General features: G+C 39.9%; 1 protein-coding gene across 1 annotated transcript; it reads left to right on the top strand.

The window, feature by feature from the left end:
- Nucleotides 1-243: 243 nt before the first annotated feature.
- On the top strand, nucleotides 244-19,392 carry LOC133531453 (ceramide synthase 5-like). Its single transcript, XM_061869681.1, has 7 exons — nucleotides 244-434; nucleotides 801-915; nucleotides 5,600-5,821; nucleotides 7,381-7,602; nucleotides 14,276-14,394; nucleotides 16,684-16,828; nucleotides 19,253-19,392. The coding sequence occupies exons 1-7, from the start codon at nucleotides 256-258 to the stop codon at nucleotides 19,343-19,345; spliced, it is 1,095 nt and encodes a 364-aa protein (XP_061725665.1). The 5' UTR covers nucleotides 244-255; the 3' UTR covers nucleotides 19,346-19,392.
- The last annotated feature ends 457 nt before the right edge of the window (nucleotides 19,393-19,849 follow it).

The raw sequence follows: 19,849 nt of genomic DNA, 5'->3' as shown, positions 1-19,849 counted from the left end.
ATCTCTATTAAAAACTTCAATGTTGTGCGCGTTAAAACAGTATCGGCCTTAAGTATTGTCATGATCGAGATTCTTCGGTCGCTTATTAGACGCATTTGACGTGAGACTTTGGCTGAATTAAGTCAATAACATCTATATCGAGCAATTATCGTGCTTTTATGAATTTGGACCTTCCTTTTATTTCTATAAGAGTTCAAAATTGAAATTTAATTTGTACTTGTACAAGTACGCTGGCTTTTACTTACGAGGTTGAAGATGCTTAGGCCGCTCTGGAACACGTTTTGGAGCGAGGCTCTTTGGTTGCCGCCTAACGTCAGGTGGTCGGACGTGGCGCCCGGGCCCGGGAAAGCGGTGGTCTATACCGACCACCGCCATCTATTCCTTGCCGTTCCTTTTTCGTTGCTGCTCTTAGCGCTGCGCATCGTATTAAACAAGTAAGCATTAAAATAAACATAGGCCAAGCAACAGGAAGGTATAGAGGGAAATACTTGGAACACAATTTTTGATTCGTTACTTTGTTTGGACTAGTTAGGAGGTAAACATATCAAAAGTCCCCGGCCGTAGCACTTGAGCTGGGGGACAGGGGAGTTTAAAGGTCCCATTTTTCGGTTGTCACAGCAGCTATAATAACTAAACGAATTTAAAAGTTCATCTACCGGTGTCGAAAGATCGCAAGATGCCTTCTTTACGTAAGGAATGAGTCGATGAACTTTTTCGTTCGTTTAGTGGTTTAATTATTATGACCGCTGTGCGAATCATACCCGGCCTCCCCTACTTACAAATATTTGAGCTTGTTACAGATATATATACGCTCCGATCGGCAAGGCGGTGGGCATTAAACATGACAGAAATATAAAGCTTTTTTCAAACCACAAACTGGAGGCTGCATACAGGGCCAATCCTGCTTCGATACAGGTAATATATAACACGAGTGCCTGAGACGCAAAGATGAGAATCGTATATCGGAATACGCCGATCGAAAAAAATAAGTTCTAGGCAATAATTTCATTTTTGGTACAAGTTTTTATCGTTGACTGTACTTTTCTTACCACAGGCAACTAATATTCATAGAGACAATTCTAAAAATCCCAAATACATACTAGGTTGCGTTGTTTCATCACAGAGTCCCTATGCCCATCTCGTGTCTCCATCATCAGATCAGCTCCATGTCATCATAATATTGTATTGTCATCCATCCGAGGTATCCAAGTATTGTTGACTGATGTACATAACAAACAAAAGGGAGTACGTCTTTTACTAAGTAGGCTAAAAAAAGCTAATTGAAACATGTGAGACTTATGCGCAGCAGCACGGTTTGAAATACAACGCTGCCAAAAGCGAGTTCATGATTTTTAGGGGTAAATTAAAGTGTCCAGCCTACACGCCCAAAATAATGTTGAACGGATATCCTTTGAATCGTGTCACACATTTCAAATACCTATGGCATATTGTGACCGAGGACCTGAAAGACGATCTTGATATCGAGCGGGAGCGCAGAGCGTTGTCGGTCCGAGGCGGGATGCTGGCGCACAGGTTCGAACGCTGTAGTGCCCAAGTGAAGCTGACTTTATTCAAAGCTTACTGTCAAAGTTTTTACGCGTGTGGCCTGTGGGCCAGTTTCAGGCTGAAGACTTATAATACCCTGCGTATCCAATATAATAACATTTTCAGAATGCTGTTTGGGCTTCCTCGATTCTGTAGCGCCTCTGGAATGTTTGCCGATGCCGGTGTAGAGGACTTTTATGCTATAGTGAGGAAGAAGACGGCATCTGTGGTGAAGCGGATGAGGGGGAGCGCAAACAGCATCCTGAGAATGATAGCAGAGAGGTGGGATTCGGATATTCTCCGCCGTTATACCGAACTCCATATCATACGACCTAAGAAATAGATATTTGTATGAAACCTGTAATATAAGATAGTTTTACTAATGTAGTTTTATAAGTGTCTTGTAACTAACAATCTATGGATCGGAGGAATCTGAAAATAAATAATTTTAATTTTTATTATTTATTATTATTTATAAGTAGTCTTTTTTCGAAAGCTCAAAAACAATCCAGGTCCGAATGCCCAAAGCTTTCCACCTCGGGGCGTTCCCGTGCAAGGCCGTAGGCCAGAGTCGGGAAAGCAGAACTTGGAATCCTACCAAAGGCCAAATGTGGCTGAGCTCGGATAATAAAAAATGACTGTGTTTTAAAAACAAGGCCGAAAAGCAATCTCTTCATAGAGCTGATGACCAGAACAAAAAGGTCAGGCCGAGAGAAACATCGATGGCCAAGATGGAGTGACACGGAAGGCCCAAAGTGTTCGATTGCAAAGACAGAGCTGTAGGAGAGCAGAGCTTGGAATTGAATCAATATGATTTTAGCTTTTGTGCTGCTCGGTCTTTGGCCTCGCTTGGAAGGGAAACTTGCTAGTATACTTCGGGACTTCAGCCTTCACGGGGCGCCCGGCGCCGTCAGGCCTTTTCACCATCAATTTATTTTTATAACACTAAGAATTACAGCACGGCTCTGCAGTAACTCGGCCTGCAGCCTCGGGATTCGGGATGCGAATTTCGATATATTGGCACTACGTGGCTTCGAATCCCTAGGAAACAGAAGGGCGCGCTGTTTCCTAAGACTTCGAAGCTGGCTCCTCATTACGCTTGCGGTCCATTGGCTTATACAAAATCGCGCCTCGTTGGACGCTCTGCGCCTTCGTATTGCAATCAGGTTCTAAGGTATTTACAAAATCAGTTCTTAAATATCAAGTTGGGATTAGGAACACTGACTATTCTGGAATAGAAGAATGGTTTGTTTTAGAGACCGTTTGGCAGGCGAGCGTAGTCCCTTGGAATCTTTGAGTGGAATAATGCTCACCTTGATATGTCAATCTCATGAAGTAGAATAATTAGCGAAACTTGTACTTCGTTTATACATTTAAAAGGCCTAGGAATTCAGACTAGACTTTTAGCTTATGGGAACTTGGATAACGGCTTAGTAGCCTTAGCTTTTGGATATAAAAAAAAGATAAGTACCTAAATGGTGTCTGACGAATACTTATCGCTTCTTTTCGTCAGCCCCTAGGTTTGCATAGGGTTGCGAAGCGTTGGTCATAGCCCATCTGGCTAATAAGATAGGAGTAGGTTACAACACCAACTCGAGGAAAATACTAACTATAATTAGTGTAAAACATCACAAATGAAATGGAAATGAATGCTTTTAAATATATATCATTTAAAAGTCAATTCTACCAACTTACAGAAGAAATTCAACATTAGAATCAAATAACTTTGCCACTGTTATGGATAAAATGCACCTTTATCATCAGTTTTCGAAGAATAAAGAGAACTTACACGAGATGTGTGTTAAAAGTCAATTCTACCAATCAACACACGAAAGAAATTCAAGATTAGCATCAAATAACTTTGCCACTCTTGTGGATAAAATGCACCTTTCTCATCAGTTTTTAAGAATAAAGAGAGTTAATACAAGATATGTGTTAAAAAAAGCGGCCAAGTGCGAGTCGGACTCGCCCATGAAGGGTTCCGTACCATTTATGACGTATTAAAAAAAACAAGTAGTTTTTTTATGTATAGTATGGGTTTAATGAAAAAAATATTTTTTTTTTTTAATTTTATGACGTATTAAAAAAACTCAAACCGTCTCCGTCTCGGTGGTCTCGTTCAAACCAATTTTCGGTGGAAGTTTGCATGTATATCATATATTTTTTTTAGATTTTTCATTCTATTTTTTTTTTCTATTTTTGTGTAAAAATCTTAATGCGGTTCATAGAATACATCTACTTACCAAGTTTGAACATTATAGCTCTTATAGTTTCGGTAAAAAGTGGCTGTGACATAATCGGACAGACAGACGGACATGACGAATCTATAAGGGTTCCGTTTTTTTCCATTTGGCTACGGAACCCTAAAAATACATAAAAGCATTTTTTTTATAATAAAAAAAAAATATTTGCATACAATACCACATTGCCCGATGCCGGTTGACACGAAGTTGTTTGATTGATTTATATTACAATGGGGCCTCCTTGACAACGGACCGTCATTCAAATAAACATACCTAAGAAACAAAGGCTCATTCTATTAATATTTACCCTACTGCGTCAGATGGAGGGTAATGTTTTTCTACGCGAGCCCTTTCGATCCTGATATATGAAAATATCGGCACACGTTTTCTCTCCTATAAGGATCGAAAGAGTTCGTGATTCTGAGTAGAAATACCACGACAATTTCCAAATTTGACCTGGGAAGATGGGACAGCCGCTAGTCTGGATTGCCACATGCGTTGGCTCCCTCGCGCCGTCTCACCTTCCGGGCACCAAAAGTGATACTGGTCATGCCGCGTCCATGGCAGAAGACCTCAAACGCCGCGAATATGCCACCCTGGGCAGTAGTTATATTTTTGAGACGTTTGGGGTCGAAAAGCTGGGGCCGTGGGGGCCAAGCGCGCGCCGGTTGTACAAAGACTTAGCGGCGCGCCTTATAGATGCCACAGGTGACCAGAAGGCTGGCCAGTATTTTGCTCAACGCATTAGCATTGCCATTCAACGTGACAATGCGGCCAGCCTTCTGGGCACACTGTCCATCTGCAGTGACTTGTTTTATTTATAGGACCTTTATTTTAAGTTTATTTATAGTTTGTATTATTATTTTTAAGCTTATGTATAATTTATTGTTCCATATTTTGTTGTGATATAACAAATAACTAATTAAAATATAATTTTATAAAATGGTTGATTGGCACTCCCACACTCTATCGCTGTAAATTCGCTGCAGAGTTAGATTACAATGGACGGACACTAAATTAAGGACATCACGAAAAACTTCGTACATTGTACCCGCCTGTTCCTAAGTATCTCTATCGCACACACACAAGCATGTTGCTGTCCCGCTCACACAGTGGCATTGCCGGCCCGTGGGACAGCAATATTTATAACGCGCGTGCGATATAAACGCGCCCATATATGGAATACTGTTCTCATCTATGGGCAGGGACACCCCAGTACCAGCTTCTCCCTCTGGACCGCATCCAACGAGGAGCGACTCGAATTGTCGACTGCCGGCGTATTTCGGATCGGCATGACTCCTTGGCGCTGCGTAGAGATGTGACCTCGCTCTGCATTTTCTATCGCATGTATAACGGGGAGTGCTCAGAGGAATTGTTCGGATTAATCCCTGCCGCTTCTTTTCGCCATCGCCCTACGCGCTACGCGACAACATTTCCATCCTCACCATTTAGATGGTTGGCAGTCCTCAACTGTGCGTTTCGCCAGAAACTTTGAGCCTCGCACGGCTAAACTGTAGAATGAACTGTCGCCTGCGGTATTTCCGGACCGATACGGCCTTCAAACCTTCAAGAAAAGAGCGTACTCCCATCTTAAAGGCCGGCAACGCACTAACAATCCCTCTAGTGTTGCAGGTGTCCATGGGCGGCGGTAATCGCTTACCATCAGGTGATCCGTCTGCTCGTTTGCCTCCTCTATCATAAAAAAATAAATAAATAGATGAACAAGCGGATCAATGCACAAAATTATTCGTGCTTAGCATCCTTACTTTATATATGGAAGCCAGACTAGACATCTCTGCATACGCTTCCAGATATGTGCCTTGGCCAAGCAGCTGGACATGTCCGAGCGGCAGGTGCAGCGCTGGTGGCGCCGGCGCCGGCTGCAGGACAAGCCGCCCGCGCTTGTCAAGTTCTGCGAGAGCTGCTGGCGGGCTACCTTCCTCTTTTACAACCTCGTGTTTGGCTGGCTGGTTTTGTGGGACAAGGAGTGGTTGTGGGACGTTGATTACTGCTACATCGGCTATCCTCATCAGGTGAGCAGGATGGATGTCATTCGATACCTCCCTGGAAGGGAGGTATGAGTGGCCGTTTCCGCCTTTCGGCTGTGGCGGGTCGCTCCCCACCGATGTGGGGAGGTCAATTATATGTCTTTTTGAGGACGATGTGTGCTGCTGTTGTATGCCAGCTCTTCGCTACCGATCGTTATCCAACCCCACGACCCCTAGCCTTGTGATACCGTTTGAGCGGGGCCAGGTTTCTGGGCCGCGGTGAAGGCGAACGGTAGCTTAGCTGTCAGGTGAGCTTCTGTGTACAACGAGTAGCCTCGATATACTTCAGAAGTCGGGCCACGTTTCTGCAGTAGGTACTTCTTCGGCTGGCTCGTTCTGTGGGTCCAGGAGGAGTTGTAAAACGTTGATAACTCCTACCCACATCAGGTGAGTTTCTACCTACTTTACGAGTAAAATTAAACAGAGACTTCAGAAGTCGGGCCACGTTTCTACAGTACTTCTTCGGCTGGTTCGTTCTGTGGGTCCAGGAATAGTTGTGGGATGTTGATAACTGCTAGATCGGCTACCCATGCCAGATGAGCTTCTCTGTTTACTACAACGAGTAGGTACTCTCCAACTGAGACTTCACTTAGCGGGCTACTTTCCTTTTGTACAGTCGCCATCAGATATCAGATATCTAATGGCTTCTGTATTGGCCGGGTGTAAGATGGCAGCGCCGACTAATAACTTCATGTTTCATGAAGGGTTATTGACATTTGTTTTGTTTTTGTTTGTAACAAAAAAAATTATACTACGTCGGTGGCAAACAAGCATACGGCCCGCCTGATGGTAAGCAGTCTCCGTAGCCTATGTACGCCTGCAACTCCAGAGGAGTTATATGCGCGTTGCCGACCCTAGACCCCCACCCCCCCCTCGTTGAGCTCTGGTAACCTTACTCACCGGCAGGAACATAACACTACGAGTAGGGTCTAGTGTTATTAACATGTATTTTATTTTTGTGTTATATTTTTAAATATCTTACGCCAGAAGGTACATCATAGCTGCTACATGTAAAACACCCTATCACCTGTATGTACTAAATGTATTTTACACCAATGATGACGAAAAATAATATTGATTAATTGAGTCTATAAAGTAATAACCAAGGTCAGTGTGGTAAAGACCGTTACCCAGGCAAGTATTGTCAAATTAATACACCAAACATTTATCTACAATAAAACACGGAGAAACGGGCATAATATATCCCCAGTACAACGACGCCGGCAATGGAGGCCATGCTCATATGTCACTAGCCAAGCCGGCGGGAAGCGGGCTAAGCACGATGGCATTTATATCGCCAGTCACCATGCCTGTCACGTTCTAACAAGTATGTAAGTACTAAAGTGACAGGTGATTAAAATATATATATATAGTAGCTTCACTCTTTCAGCTCCTTCCAGCAAACCTTCATCAAATGGAGTATATGTAATACGTACAAAATTCAAGAGTTAAAAGCGACGAAAGAGCTTGTAGATGATCTCCCCTTATAAAAGGTCTTCGCCACCGGATTTTAGTGCGAGTGATACCCATAATTTCCGTTCCAGGGTATCACCAACGGCGTCTGGTGGTTGTACATGGTCGCGCTCGGATTCTACTTGTCGCAGACCCTGTCGTTATACACAGACGTTCGCCGCAAGGACTTCTGGCAGCAAGTCGTGCACCACGCCGCCACGCTTGCGATTATGTGTTTGAGCTGGGTGTGCAACTTCCACAGGATCGGCTCGCTGGTCATGCTTTCACTTGACTGCTCGGAAACATTGCTAGAGGTAGATATAGCATGGCTTACGCTTATCACATGATATTTTGCCACTGGACCAATAAATTCATTGTACAGCATAAAATTCAAACTAACAAACCTCACGAATGCGACTTTTGACATATATTGCGGCATTTGATCGTTCGATTGAATTCATAGCACCTCGGTAATCGGCAATGTATCGAAAACCGCTCGCTAATTTATTTAAATAGTTTATTACACTACCTATCCTTTCTCCGGATCTCATAATTAGAACTTTTTCTGTCCCTCTCAACAGAAAGTGTCCGGCAACAAATAGATCTAAAGTAACCCCCACGTCGGCTAGCAGTGGGGCGAAACTGATCCTTTCGGTCATTCTCGGCTAGTTGGAATCAACATTCGAGTCAACTTGACGTCCCTTTACGTATGGAGTGTGGAATAAAAGGAGGAAAATCTCTATGTATGAAAAGGGTCCATCAAAAAACATTAAATAGGCGGCGCCACAATACATCGAAATAAAATGTCATAGACCTAGTATTTATATAGATGTTATAGCGGGTGTAGGAAATAAGTAACAAAGAACGGCACTGAAGTTAGAAAGATTATTTTAATAAACGAACACCGTACTATAAAAACACAAAAAGTGATTACAAAATCGATCGGTCGTGGGGTCGAGTACGCGCACACGTTTATCCCCATCGGCACCTGCTACCGGACTAACTGCGCGCAGCGCTGTTGGCGTCCGCGCAATACTAAAACATGTGTTCGCGCAAGCGACCAGCACAAATTGACCTGCGGCTTAATCTGTCAGGAACCGAGCCGGAGGTCGACCTCGATTAGTTCTATTGGGAAGGCGCAAAGTTGGAGTGCCAACTACTTCCAACGAACGCGTAGGCGTGCCGTCTCTGTCACACGCTATAATGTGCTATACGTTATAACACTCTAGTATAGTCAAGTTAAGAAAAAGTATGGAAGTAAGTCGTGTAGTCGTGCTTTTTTTGGATTTGTTAGATGGCGCAACTAGATTGTTTCCCCCGAGTTGCACCGTTTCTATTATGTACGGAAGACCGTTAAATTTTAGGTATAAACTATAAAGTGCCGTAATTTTGGAGTAAATTAAAAGCTATTAGGTTCAAGCTAAGTAGTGTATAGAGAACACCTTGGTGCATAGTATATCTTAATTAAATAGATGTGCAATGTATGATACCCTAAAAAAAAAATATTTTTCGATTGCGGCTCGAGGATAAGTCAGTCGGTTGGTGCAATCTCAAGTTAAGCTTTTTAAAGCATTATAAACATTCAGTTAACTTTGCACGCCTGGGCAAATTATGGAACATGTATTTTTAATTATTTTGTACATTGTGCTTCGGGGGAAATTAAGAGAGACGTGAAAATTTTAAAAACGGTACTTATCTAAAGACACTACATTTGCACTAAATAAAAAATAGATTTTTTTTACCGGAAGTTTGTCAAAAAGTAAATAGAATTAATCGCAACGAACTACAAGCGAAGGTGGTTGGCAGCACGCGGCGCGGGCCGCGCGGGGCGGGGAGATAGCGCAGCGCGCAGCTAGGGTTTGCAATATCCGACAATTTTTCGGATCCGGATACATAGAAATAGGATATCAAGAACGACTGTCAAACTTCAAAAGTGCGACCAAAAATGAAATGCAAGTTTGTGCGTAAATTGTCTATGTGAGATCAAAAATAGTGATGTCATGTTACAACTTATTAATAATCTCTCGGTGTTTGACTGCTTTATCGACTACTTATTCAAATGTGTTTGATTGTATAAAATAGTACATTATGATACAAGTGCGAAAAATAGGAAATTCGAAACGAGTGGCGATAAATTAAAACACGACCGAAGGGAGTGTTTTAAATCGACACGAGTTGCGAATTACCTATTCGCACATGTATCGTACAACGTTTTACAGTACATATGGCCCTTTAAATGTTCGACACAGTAACATAATATGCTACTTCTCGCACTAGTGCTATAAAGTAGCCCCATATGTACTGTAAAAATGTTATACGAGTAGGTATGAAGTCGCTACCCTTATGGTCATATAGGGCCCAAAAGGTGCCTTTGATGAAACCAGCATCATATTTTAGTATGTTGTTAAGCATGTTATTCTGACTAAAAAATCATCGGGAGACAGTTTCTAACGTGGTTAAGTCACCAGTTATGACGTTATCAAAATGGCCGGTGCCGTGTTCAGAATATTGCGTATACCACAGCAAGTATATCACATGTAAACTTGTGTGGGGTGTCATAAAAAGCAAAATTAAATGCGCTACAATATCGTTTATACATTTGACCTTGTAAATACCATAGTTTGCGAGAAATTTTAAGTTTTATTTAAATTTTCCCGTAAAAAATCCGTTTTTTGTTTTCTTCAACTTTACTAGTAACTTTACAGGAAGACATTGTATCAAGATATGAATGCTACATTAATAAGCTATAAAATTCCATAAAAATTTTGAAAATCGGTTTATAAACAAGCAAATTACACTATTTTTGTTCCATACCGGATGACACCACCAAGAGTCGGATGGCTGTTTCAATACAATTTGCAAGGCAAATGATGTTTAAGTAAAGGTAACTTGCTGAACGATATTTATAGTAAAGTAATATTTTCGATAAAAGTATTATTATCAAAATTAAGAATACTGAGATCGTTTTATTGTAATTTACTCCGGATCTAGCTAATTAAAGTTACACACTAATTAAACAAAAATATTTATTTTTTTACGTATTATTTTGTCCCAGAGCATGCACCTTCGCATGCGCAAAGCATAGTGTATTTAAATCCGTGTTTTACTCACCCACACCCTGTACAGCGTTCTTTGCACTTGCAAGACAATAGCTCCTTGCAGAGGTGTACGCTGGTCCGTCATTTTTCTTTCGCCAAGCCTAGTTGCAAGAATCTAGCATTTGTGGGTCGCTATTCAGGTAAATTGGTCCCAATGTGGGTCTGTTAAGCCCTTTTTATATGCTGTAGGAGAGCATCCTGTTGAAGGAATATACTCGATCGCTCTGGTTTTTCCTAAACAAGATCCTCGCAGTATTTACATTACCTATTTGTGTCCCTACTGGGAAGTTATATGTAGGGTTTGCAATTAGAATATTGTGATATTCTAATTATTCGAATATCCACCAAAATAAATATCCGAATAAACTGATTTAGATAACACAGAAATAACGTTTTTAACTATGTTTTAATACAATGATATCACCCCAACTAATTTTAAATGATTACTTGATTACTATAATAGCTAACATAATGTTATCTCTAAAACCGTACTTAATAAGGAGGGTTTATATCTGGATTAGCTGGTGCATAGTTAGAAATACATCCAATGCCTCACCTCGTGTTCATTCGTCATGAAATACTAACTATGAAATGACCCAAAAAGAATCTTGGCCTTTGACACAAGAAAAACGTCACTCTGCTCTATTCTGCACCACTCCACGCTAGTTGGATACTCCGAGGGCGTTTTAGGGCTACATCGCTCCTGCGGTATATCTTTTCACAGCCCGATTCTCTCCCGTCCACTCCAAGTGACCAAGCCTGCGAAGTCGTGCGGCTATAATCTCGCTAATTATATTGGGTGCCGCAACTAGCTACTCTAGCTCCCTATTTTTCCTACGCTTTCATCTTCTCTATCTTCATCTCTGATAGGTCCCAGAATATTCCGCCAGAATTTCGTCTTCTTCACTAAGAACTTGTTTTTTTTTTTCTGATTCAGAGTCCAAGTGTAATACTTACCGATGTCATTCATCAAAATCTAATTATTGTCTTATAGACTTGAATCATGGACAGTCTACTGATCAGCTTGGACACTAGAACTCGGCGAAGCGCTGCTGAGCATCTTAGGGCATTTTGGATTCGAACATCTATCTCCTCTTCCCGATTACTTTAGGTAGGTCTTTTCTTTTCGATCTGCGGTGGCAGCATGGTTCTATTTTTATCACTTGTCACTATGCCCTTCATGACAAATGATAAAGAGCCGACCATCTTAGCCCTATTCATTTGGAGATATTCTAGTGGTTGATTATCAGACCAATTTTCTCTCCTTCCTACTCTACTATCTTAGCGTTGGCCTTCAGGTTGCTTTTGTTTTGAGCCTATAGCCCCAAGTCATCAGGATATCCAATGATCTAATGTTTGCATTAAGCAACATTCGCATTCATTGTATAAAGTTACTGCGTGACATGATGTACCTATCAAAATTGATGTGCTGTTAGTATTTGAATTGATTAAATATATGAAAATACTATATTTAAATGACAAAATGGTATGAAATTATTCATAAATTTCATTAGAAAATTGTTCCGGTTATAGGTCAATAACCATATTTAACGGATCCGTAATATCCGGATCTTATGACCCGATATCCGGATATTTCGGATATCCGGATCTCAAACCCTACGCGCAGCGATTGTTCCGAGACAGTTTGTTTGACACTTTTGACGGGCAACGAGCACAAATCTTTCTTCTGGCATTAAAACGGAACTATTGTTTTAAACAATGATTGAGTGAACTAAGTAGTCTTTTACGTTTTCGTAAGTATATGGAAAAACGCGATTTTTCGAATTTAACAAACATTGAGCGTACCTGTATTTAATTTGTTGACTGTCTGTCTGCATACTCAGAAACCCTGGAATGAGCTACCTGCCGAGGTTTTCCCGAGGGTCTACAGTATGAGGTTCTTCAAAAAAGGAGTGTACAGATTTTTAAAGGGTCGGCAACGCGCATGTAACACCTCTGGAGTTGCAGGCGTCCATAGGCTACCGTGACTGCTTACCATCAGGCGGGCCGTATGCTTGCTTGCCACCGTCGTGGTATATAAAAAAAAAAACCCTACTATTTTGCAGTACATGCCACTACTCGTGCCTCAAGAGCCGTGCTTCGTCGGTGCATCTACGCGCGTTCCTTCTCTTGCCACTAATCACGCGCTTGTCGCTTCTGTGTATTTATTGCTCTACGTTTTTGATACTTGATTACAAAACTGCATGTTCCGTAAAAATCAAATGAATATGATTGCATCAATTTCCAATAGTATTAAAATTTCCCCCGAAGTACAACGACAGTAAAACATGAAAAACTACTTTCCGGGTGTCGCACCATGGTGCGAATTTGACATTGGATTTAGATATTTTTTCTAATTATTTACTCAATTTGCACCGAGTACATTACTTTCCCCAGACCCGCAATGGCCAAAATAGATTTTTTTTAATGTTGTTTTTTTTTTTACCTGTTCCGTAGCTTAAATTAACATAAATAACACGTGCGAATTTAGATATAAGTGTTGTAAAACGTACGCCAAATTACACCGAGTACACCTTTTTTCTCTTCTTAGTTATAACCATTACATTATTTTCAGCCGATTTCACCCCTTTCCGGGGGGTGAATTTAGTAACGATTGTATAAAGTTCGATTTTTAGCCCATACAAAACAATCCGTAGTGATTTTATTAGTCCTTAGAATTAGTTCCTGACTTTAGTGAAATTTGAGTTAATTTGACCGTACTACTCCTGATAACATACCACAAACAACCTTCGTAATTTGGTCGGGCTATTTGTTGTCCCTCCCCCATTTCATCTCTATATTACCTCTATGGTTCATGTAATCCATGAGTCTACCTAGCGCTACCGGAGAGATTAGGAATTTAAAGATGAAAGCTGGTCACTTTTGGAATCGTCCTGCCATAAGAGATTATCCTCTTTTTAATTCCACACTCCACACCTTTAGAAGAAGAAGAAGAAGATGAAGAAAATATTTATTGCCACAAAAAAAAAACCTTATCAACAAAGTACAATATAATAACCTTAAATACTAAATACAAATTAATTAGAAAGATAGGTACTTCGACATTTAATACCTGATGATTGGGCAATGGGCTCCAATCTCAGCATATGCCAAGCAGAGGGCCTAGCGCTGGTTTTCAGACTGGACCCTTGAGATCGGTCGGTCGCAGGTTAACAAATTTCTGTGCTTTGCTAGGCTCTACAAATATAAAATCAAAACAAAAATAAAATATATATAAGTGAAAAAGAGAAAAAAAAAAAAAAAATTGTGTGCTCCTGTATGTGCGCGCGTGTGTGTGTGTGTGTGTGTGCACAACCACAGATAATGACTTGAACTTTGACAATCCTAAGTAGTCGAAAGGGATAATGCCATACATTAGAAAGGGACAGTATTATTCGTCCCTGAATCGTTGTCAAACTTCAGTTTTGTAGGAAGTTTCTTTTCTCAAACTTGCAATGAAATGTTGACATGACTTTTTTTAAATTAGGTCCGAAATTACTACTATCCGGTGGGATGAGTGAAGATGATATGTAAAGGAATTTCACATAGCCTTACACAGTTAGGCCTGTAGTGCCTGTAAAGCAACCTTCTTTTCTTTTTAGACGTCAAATTGTGTTGTTTTAAGAAGTAAAATCACGGCATTCAAACATCAGCATAACATAGTAGTAGATTCGTTGTACTTGTTTTTAGCTGTGGAAACCTACGAATAAAACAAATTTACTATTTTTTTTATTGCAAGTTTGAGAAAAGAATACAAATCTCGGCGCGAAACGTGGTTGCCGGCTGCGTAATATCCCTATATCTACAGCCTGCTACCCTTCGATTTCCGGACACTATAGTAATGTACTATTTCTGTACGGTAGTCGGCCAAATAATCTGTTTGTTACAGGCCACAAAAGCGACAAAGTACGCGGGCTACCACAGAGCGAGCGACTATATGTTCGCCGCCTTCACCGCGCTGTGGATTGCGACCAGGATAGGGATATTTCCCTATTACATTGTTCGCAGGTAGCTTTGTTATGGCGTTTTGATGACAGTCGCTCCAAATACCTTTTAGATAGACCTTATTTTAAAAATAATTGAAGGAATGGGTTTGTTTGGTATTTTTATTACTTATTACTTAATTGATACATTTCAAAATAAAAGAAAATGTGTTAAAGTACCAAAACGTCTTAATACATTTGACATTGACAGTTACTTCATACAAAAAACCGGCCAAGAGCATGTCGGGCCATTCTCAGAGTAGGGTTCCGTAGTTACTCTTCCGTCACAATAAGCTAAACTGGAGCTTAAAGTATGGTAGATTGTTAACCAAGGGAATGAACTGTGGATGAAGTGTACGTCTTTTTACTATGAAGGGGAAACTTTTTGCGATAACTCAAAAACAGCTAAACTGATCATATCCGCTATAGTTTTCATTTAATGTCTTTCTTAAGCTCTACTTCCAAGATTTTTTTCATATTTTTTGGGCTTATGGTTAAAAAGTTAGAGGGGGGGGACACATTTTTTTTTCTTTCGGAGCTGACTGTACTTTTCTCCACAGGCAATTATCTCCGAATATATTCACTTTATCAAGAAATATTTGTTGAAGACTCCTATTAGTTTTGAAAGACCTTTCCAACGATATCCCATTGTAGGGTTGAAGCAAAAAAAAAAATTTCACCCCCACTTTACGTGTAGGGGAGGTACCCTAAAAAATTACATTTACAGTACATATGGTGCTACTTTATAGCACTAGTGCAAAAATTAGCATACCTATTATGTTACTGTGTCGAACATTTAAAGGGCCATATGTACTGTAAAACGTTGTACGATACATGTGCGAATAGGCAATTCGCAACTCGTGTCGATTTAAAACACTCCCTTCGGTCGTGTTTTAATTTTACGCCACTCGTTTCGAATTTCCTATTTTTCGCACTTGTATCGTAATGTACTATTTTAGATTTTATTGTACGACTTTGTCGGCTTTATTGATTTATATATCCATGCCAAATTTCAGCTTTCTAGCACTAACGACCACGGAGCAAAGCCTCGGACAGACAGACAGACAGACGGACATGGCGAAACTATAAGGGTTCCTAGTTGACTATGGAACCCTAAAAATTAACTGTCATAGGGATCATCATTGGGCGCGTCAAGTATAGGGTTCTGTACCTCAAAAGAAAAAAAAACCGGATCCCTGATATAGGATTATTCGTGTGTCTGTCTGTCTTGTCACAGTCAATTTGCTCTGAAACTGCCGGGCAATATACACCGTGTTTTTTTTGATTTGCGTTAATTTCGAGGGTGCATTCCTGAGCTTAAATTAAGTAACTTTTTCAAAGACACCGATATTCAAATTAACTCCATTTCGGAGATAATCAATCATTAATTTTTATCTTATAAGGCCCTTACGAGCGTGTACAGTTGCCTTAGGGCCTGTTTACTTATTGATTAGTGTTTAGTGCGAGTTCATACATTTGCTACTAAACGTAAGTACTATCTCGGACGATCGACGTTCGAAATGACATTGATATGTCACAGTTTTCAATTGTTTGGTTGAGTTAAATGTAATGCCCGTGTTACAACAACGCTAAATGTTGCATACATTTAGTTAGGTACTTTTTATAAAAATAAAAATAGTAAAAAAAAACAAAAAAATTTTTTTTTTTTGGAAATTAACTATGCCATTTAGTTTCCTTAAACGTACTTACCGATACCCCGAAGTTAACGAAATTCAATAAAAACACGGTGTATAAGTCGGTGACCTAAAGAAGGCCGAAGTGACGCAAAGAAATGCATTTTATATACTTTTGATGAATGACAAAATAAAAATTATAGTTCTACCATTTGACTATGTGTCACTAAAAGTTTTAATCATGGGTCGAAAGATGGCAGTAAATTTACCGTGGCTACAAAGTTTTCTGTCACCTCTATTTCAAATTCTCTTTGGTCCCGGGAAAGAAGATGATAGTTTTTATCTCAAAAAATATCCCATATAATAAGTGAAAAGGGAGGTGAAAGTTTGCGCGGGGAATCAATAACCGATGAACCGATTTAGATGAAATGTACATCTAGGTACATCTTTGATTTAGCTGAAAATGATACCAATACTAAACTTGATTTAAAACCTAAACTTAAACAATTAACCTTTGACGTCGCCAACGTTAAAACCCCCCCCCCCCTTCCCCCACCCCCACCTGCATCAAGAATTTGGGTGCCTCCATTTCTTAAATAGATCTTAGGAACACAAAGGTTAATTATGCCAAAGGACAACTTTTACTTACGAATCCATGATTGTAAAATGTTTGTTTCCAGCGTAACGTATCAAGTATTTGCCTACCTACCCCCGTTCCCTGTGCTCCAAGTTCAGATCTTCCTGCTCTGGGTGCTGCTGGCCCTGAATGTTTACTGGACGTGGCTGATACTGCGACTAGCGTACAGAGCCCTCAAGCATGGCCAGGTGAGGGGCTTATCAACCTATTTATTTCAAGATATACCATAAAATGTGCTTCCATTGCTCCAATTTTGCTTCAAAATTCTAAATTTAATTTAAACTTTAAAATTATTACATTTTGGTAGGTATTTATTACCTATAATAATAATAAAGGTACCTTAACACGTTCACTGCGGCTGCGGGACAAATCTTGGCGAACTTTAAACTGGTGCGGTTGAGATCGAATCAGCCCAAACCTAAGCTCATTTACAGTGCGGGTGAGGCCTTATGGACCTCAAATTTCAGTAGTTACTTACATCCTTCATAATTTTGCCTCGACAAGGATTAGGTGTTTTGTTTATTGTGGTCTACATTTGTCAGTAAATGTTTAAAATACCCTTAGCTTCGCCGTTGGTTCTGACCTCTGGTTAAAGAAAAAATACCTAAAGAATTGTTGAGGTCTTTTAGGCCTCGAAACGCACTAAATTTTATCTAAGTCTAGTGAAGGGAATGACAGTTATCGCTAAATTATCGATGAAAAGTCATCATCTCGTCGACCATCTTCGATACAATATCTCAGACGCAAATTTAAGTTAATCTAATGCATTTATGCTATATTTATTATTTCGAGTTCGAGTAAGTAAGGTTAGCGGCTCAGTGAATGATACTATAAGGGGGAATTCACACATTTTTACAAATAATTTCTGAACTATCAAATATACCGACTGCATGCCTGTGCAAATATGTAAACCACTTCTTTCTGCATGCTATGCGGACCATAAATGTATTATATTCTTGATTATAATACATTTATGGTCACTTTTTCCTTTGTATATGACATCAATATAAGTTTATAACTGTAATAAAATTCAAAATACATGTTATTTTTAAAAGTTGTTGAAAAACGTTGTCTAGTTTGAGGAGTAGAGTCTATGTTTTAATTTTTTGCTCTTATTACAGGCCACACCCGGTATATGCTTTACACTATTAACATTTATTAAAACACAATCTAATTCACACTTGCAAATACTAACTGAAACACTATAGGTCACGATCGTTTTCGTATTTAGGTTATACCTATTATTTACGTGAAACACGCTGGCTTCGTATCGACAGCTATGGCCGCACTAACGTTAAGCGATCGACTCCCGCGCCGCCCGCGTCCCGCTCACTGCGGCCTTGAGGTCACTTTCTAGGGACGTAAATAAACCTCAACCCGCACTGTGTGGATAAAATATATACCCAGTGCGTTCGAGGCTTATTTTGATCTCTAACATTTTTTTTGTACCAACGAGTCTGGGTTTGAATAACATAAAGAAATGTATATTTGTTTTTATCGTACGCCTTGTAAGTAAACGGCGACAGCTCCCGCACGAGAGAGATAACACGAACTTTTAGCCCCGCACCAGCGTATAGTCGAGCTTGGGGCGGTTTTGCCTCAAGCCGCAGTGAACGTGTTAAAATAAAATTGCATACCGTGTTATTAGGCAGGCGCTTAGTTTTTTATCCCATAGCCCAGTACTTAGTCTATCGCTTTCATCCAATAACCTTTAGATTCCATCAACTCGAAATAGTCCTTACACCCTCGCGTGTGCTGCCACTGCGTGCGTCTCATCTCATGACACAGGCAAGGGCAGCATCCGCTCGGTGTACCCCTTACATTTCATTGAAGTGTAAAAAGGGCTCTACGTGTTGGCTTCGGCTCCGCGCACGCCTCCCAAAGGTCCGGAACACCATGCATCGTTCCGTGATGGGGAAACGTACCTAATATCATTATGGATAACACAATACAAGACAGCGTTTGCAGCCAAGCCTTCGAGGTTTAGACTACCAAGAAGTTGCATGAATTTTCATTACATTGGGGTATCTGAACATAAATTCGTATTTCGCGGTATTCGTAAAAAATAAATAAATGTATGAAATATATGTACAGTCAAGGTATTAAATATCGACACGGACAAAGTGTCAAAAATATGTACACACTACTTTAATGTATAGGCAATAAGGTCGTGTATACATATTTTTGGCACTTTTTCCGGGTCGATATTTAATACCTTGACTGTACACAATTTAATATCTACATTAATGTTAATGTTATTTATAAATAAATAAATAAATATTATGGGACATTATTACACAATTAACACACATTACACAATTACACATTATTTATTTATAGACTAATAATAATGTTTTAATTTGATAAGTATTTATATACTTTAATGTCAATTTACAAACCGACTTGTAACGGCCTAATAAATATTTTATTACTTTTCTTCTCTTTTCAAACTTTTGAATGCAATTTACTTTAGTAGTCGGCAATGCAAAGTAAATTGCATGCAAGTTCTTGCGAGTGTAAACCTCGCTTTCAATAGTACGAAGTCGACAATAATAAATTCTTACCAACCGCCAGGTAAACGGCAGATCTGTAATTACCTATATCTGTTTTAGGTGGAGGGTGACATCCGCAGCTCGAGTTCGGAGTTCAGCGACAGTTCGACCACCGCCCACGCACCCAACCGGGACAGACAAATAGGCATCTAGTCCGTCTAAAGGCGTCTACAGACGTTGTAACAAATCGCATGCATGTTAAAACATGCATTAGTTGTCTGTGAAGAAAAGTACAGTCAGCAAGAAAAGCTTGTACCAAATATGAATTTTTTGCCAAAAACTTATTGATATTTAAAAGTCAATCTTGTACATTAAAGTGTGGCTTATGGGCTCTCCAAACGTCACCGATAATCACATGCGATTTGCAATACATTGCGGCTTTTGGTTGATATATTGAATTCGGTGTTAAAATATCAATTAATCAAACAAATTCAAATTCAATATATCAACCAAAAGCCGCAATGTATTGCAAATCGCATGTGATTATCGGTGACGTTTGGAGAGCCCATAAGCCACACTTTAATGTACAAGATTGACTTTTAAATATCAGTAAGTTTTTGGCAAAAAATTCATATTTGGTACAAGCTTTTCTTGCTGACTGTACTTTTCTCCACAGACAACTAATAGTCATCGAAACAATTGGGTACTTGACTGTTT

The sequence above is a fragment of the Cydia pomonella genome, chromosome 25 (assembly GCF_033807575.1).
Source record: "Cydia pomonella isolate Wapato2018A chromosome 25, ilCydPomo1, whole genome shotgun sequence".
Taxonomy (NCBI): Eukaryota; Metazoa; Arthropoda; class Insecta; order Lepidoptera; family Tortricidae; genus Cydia; species Cydia pomonella.
Note: the sequence above shows the minus strand (reverse complement) of the source record. Positions and strands in the feature narration are given on the sequence as shown.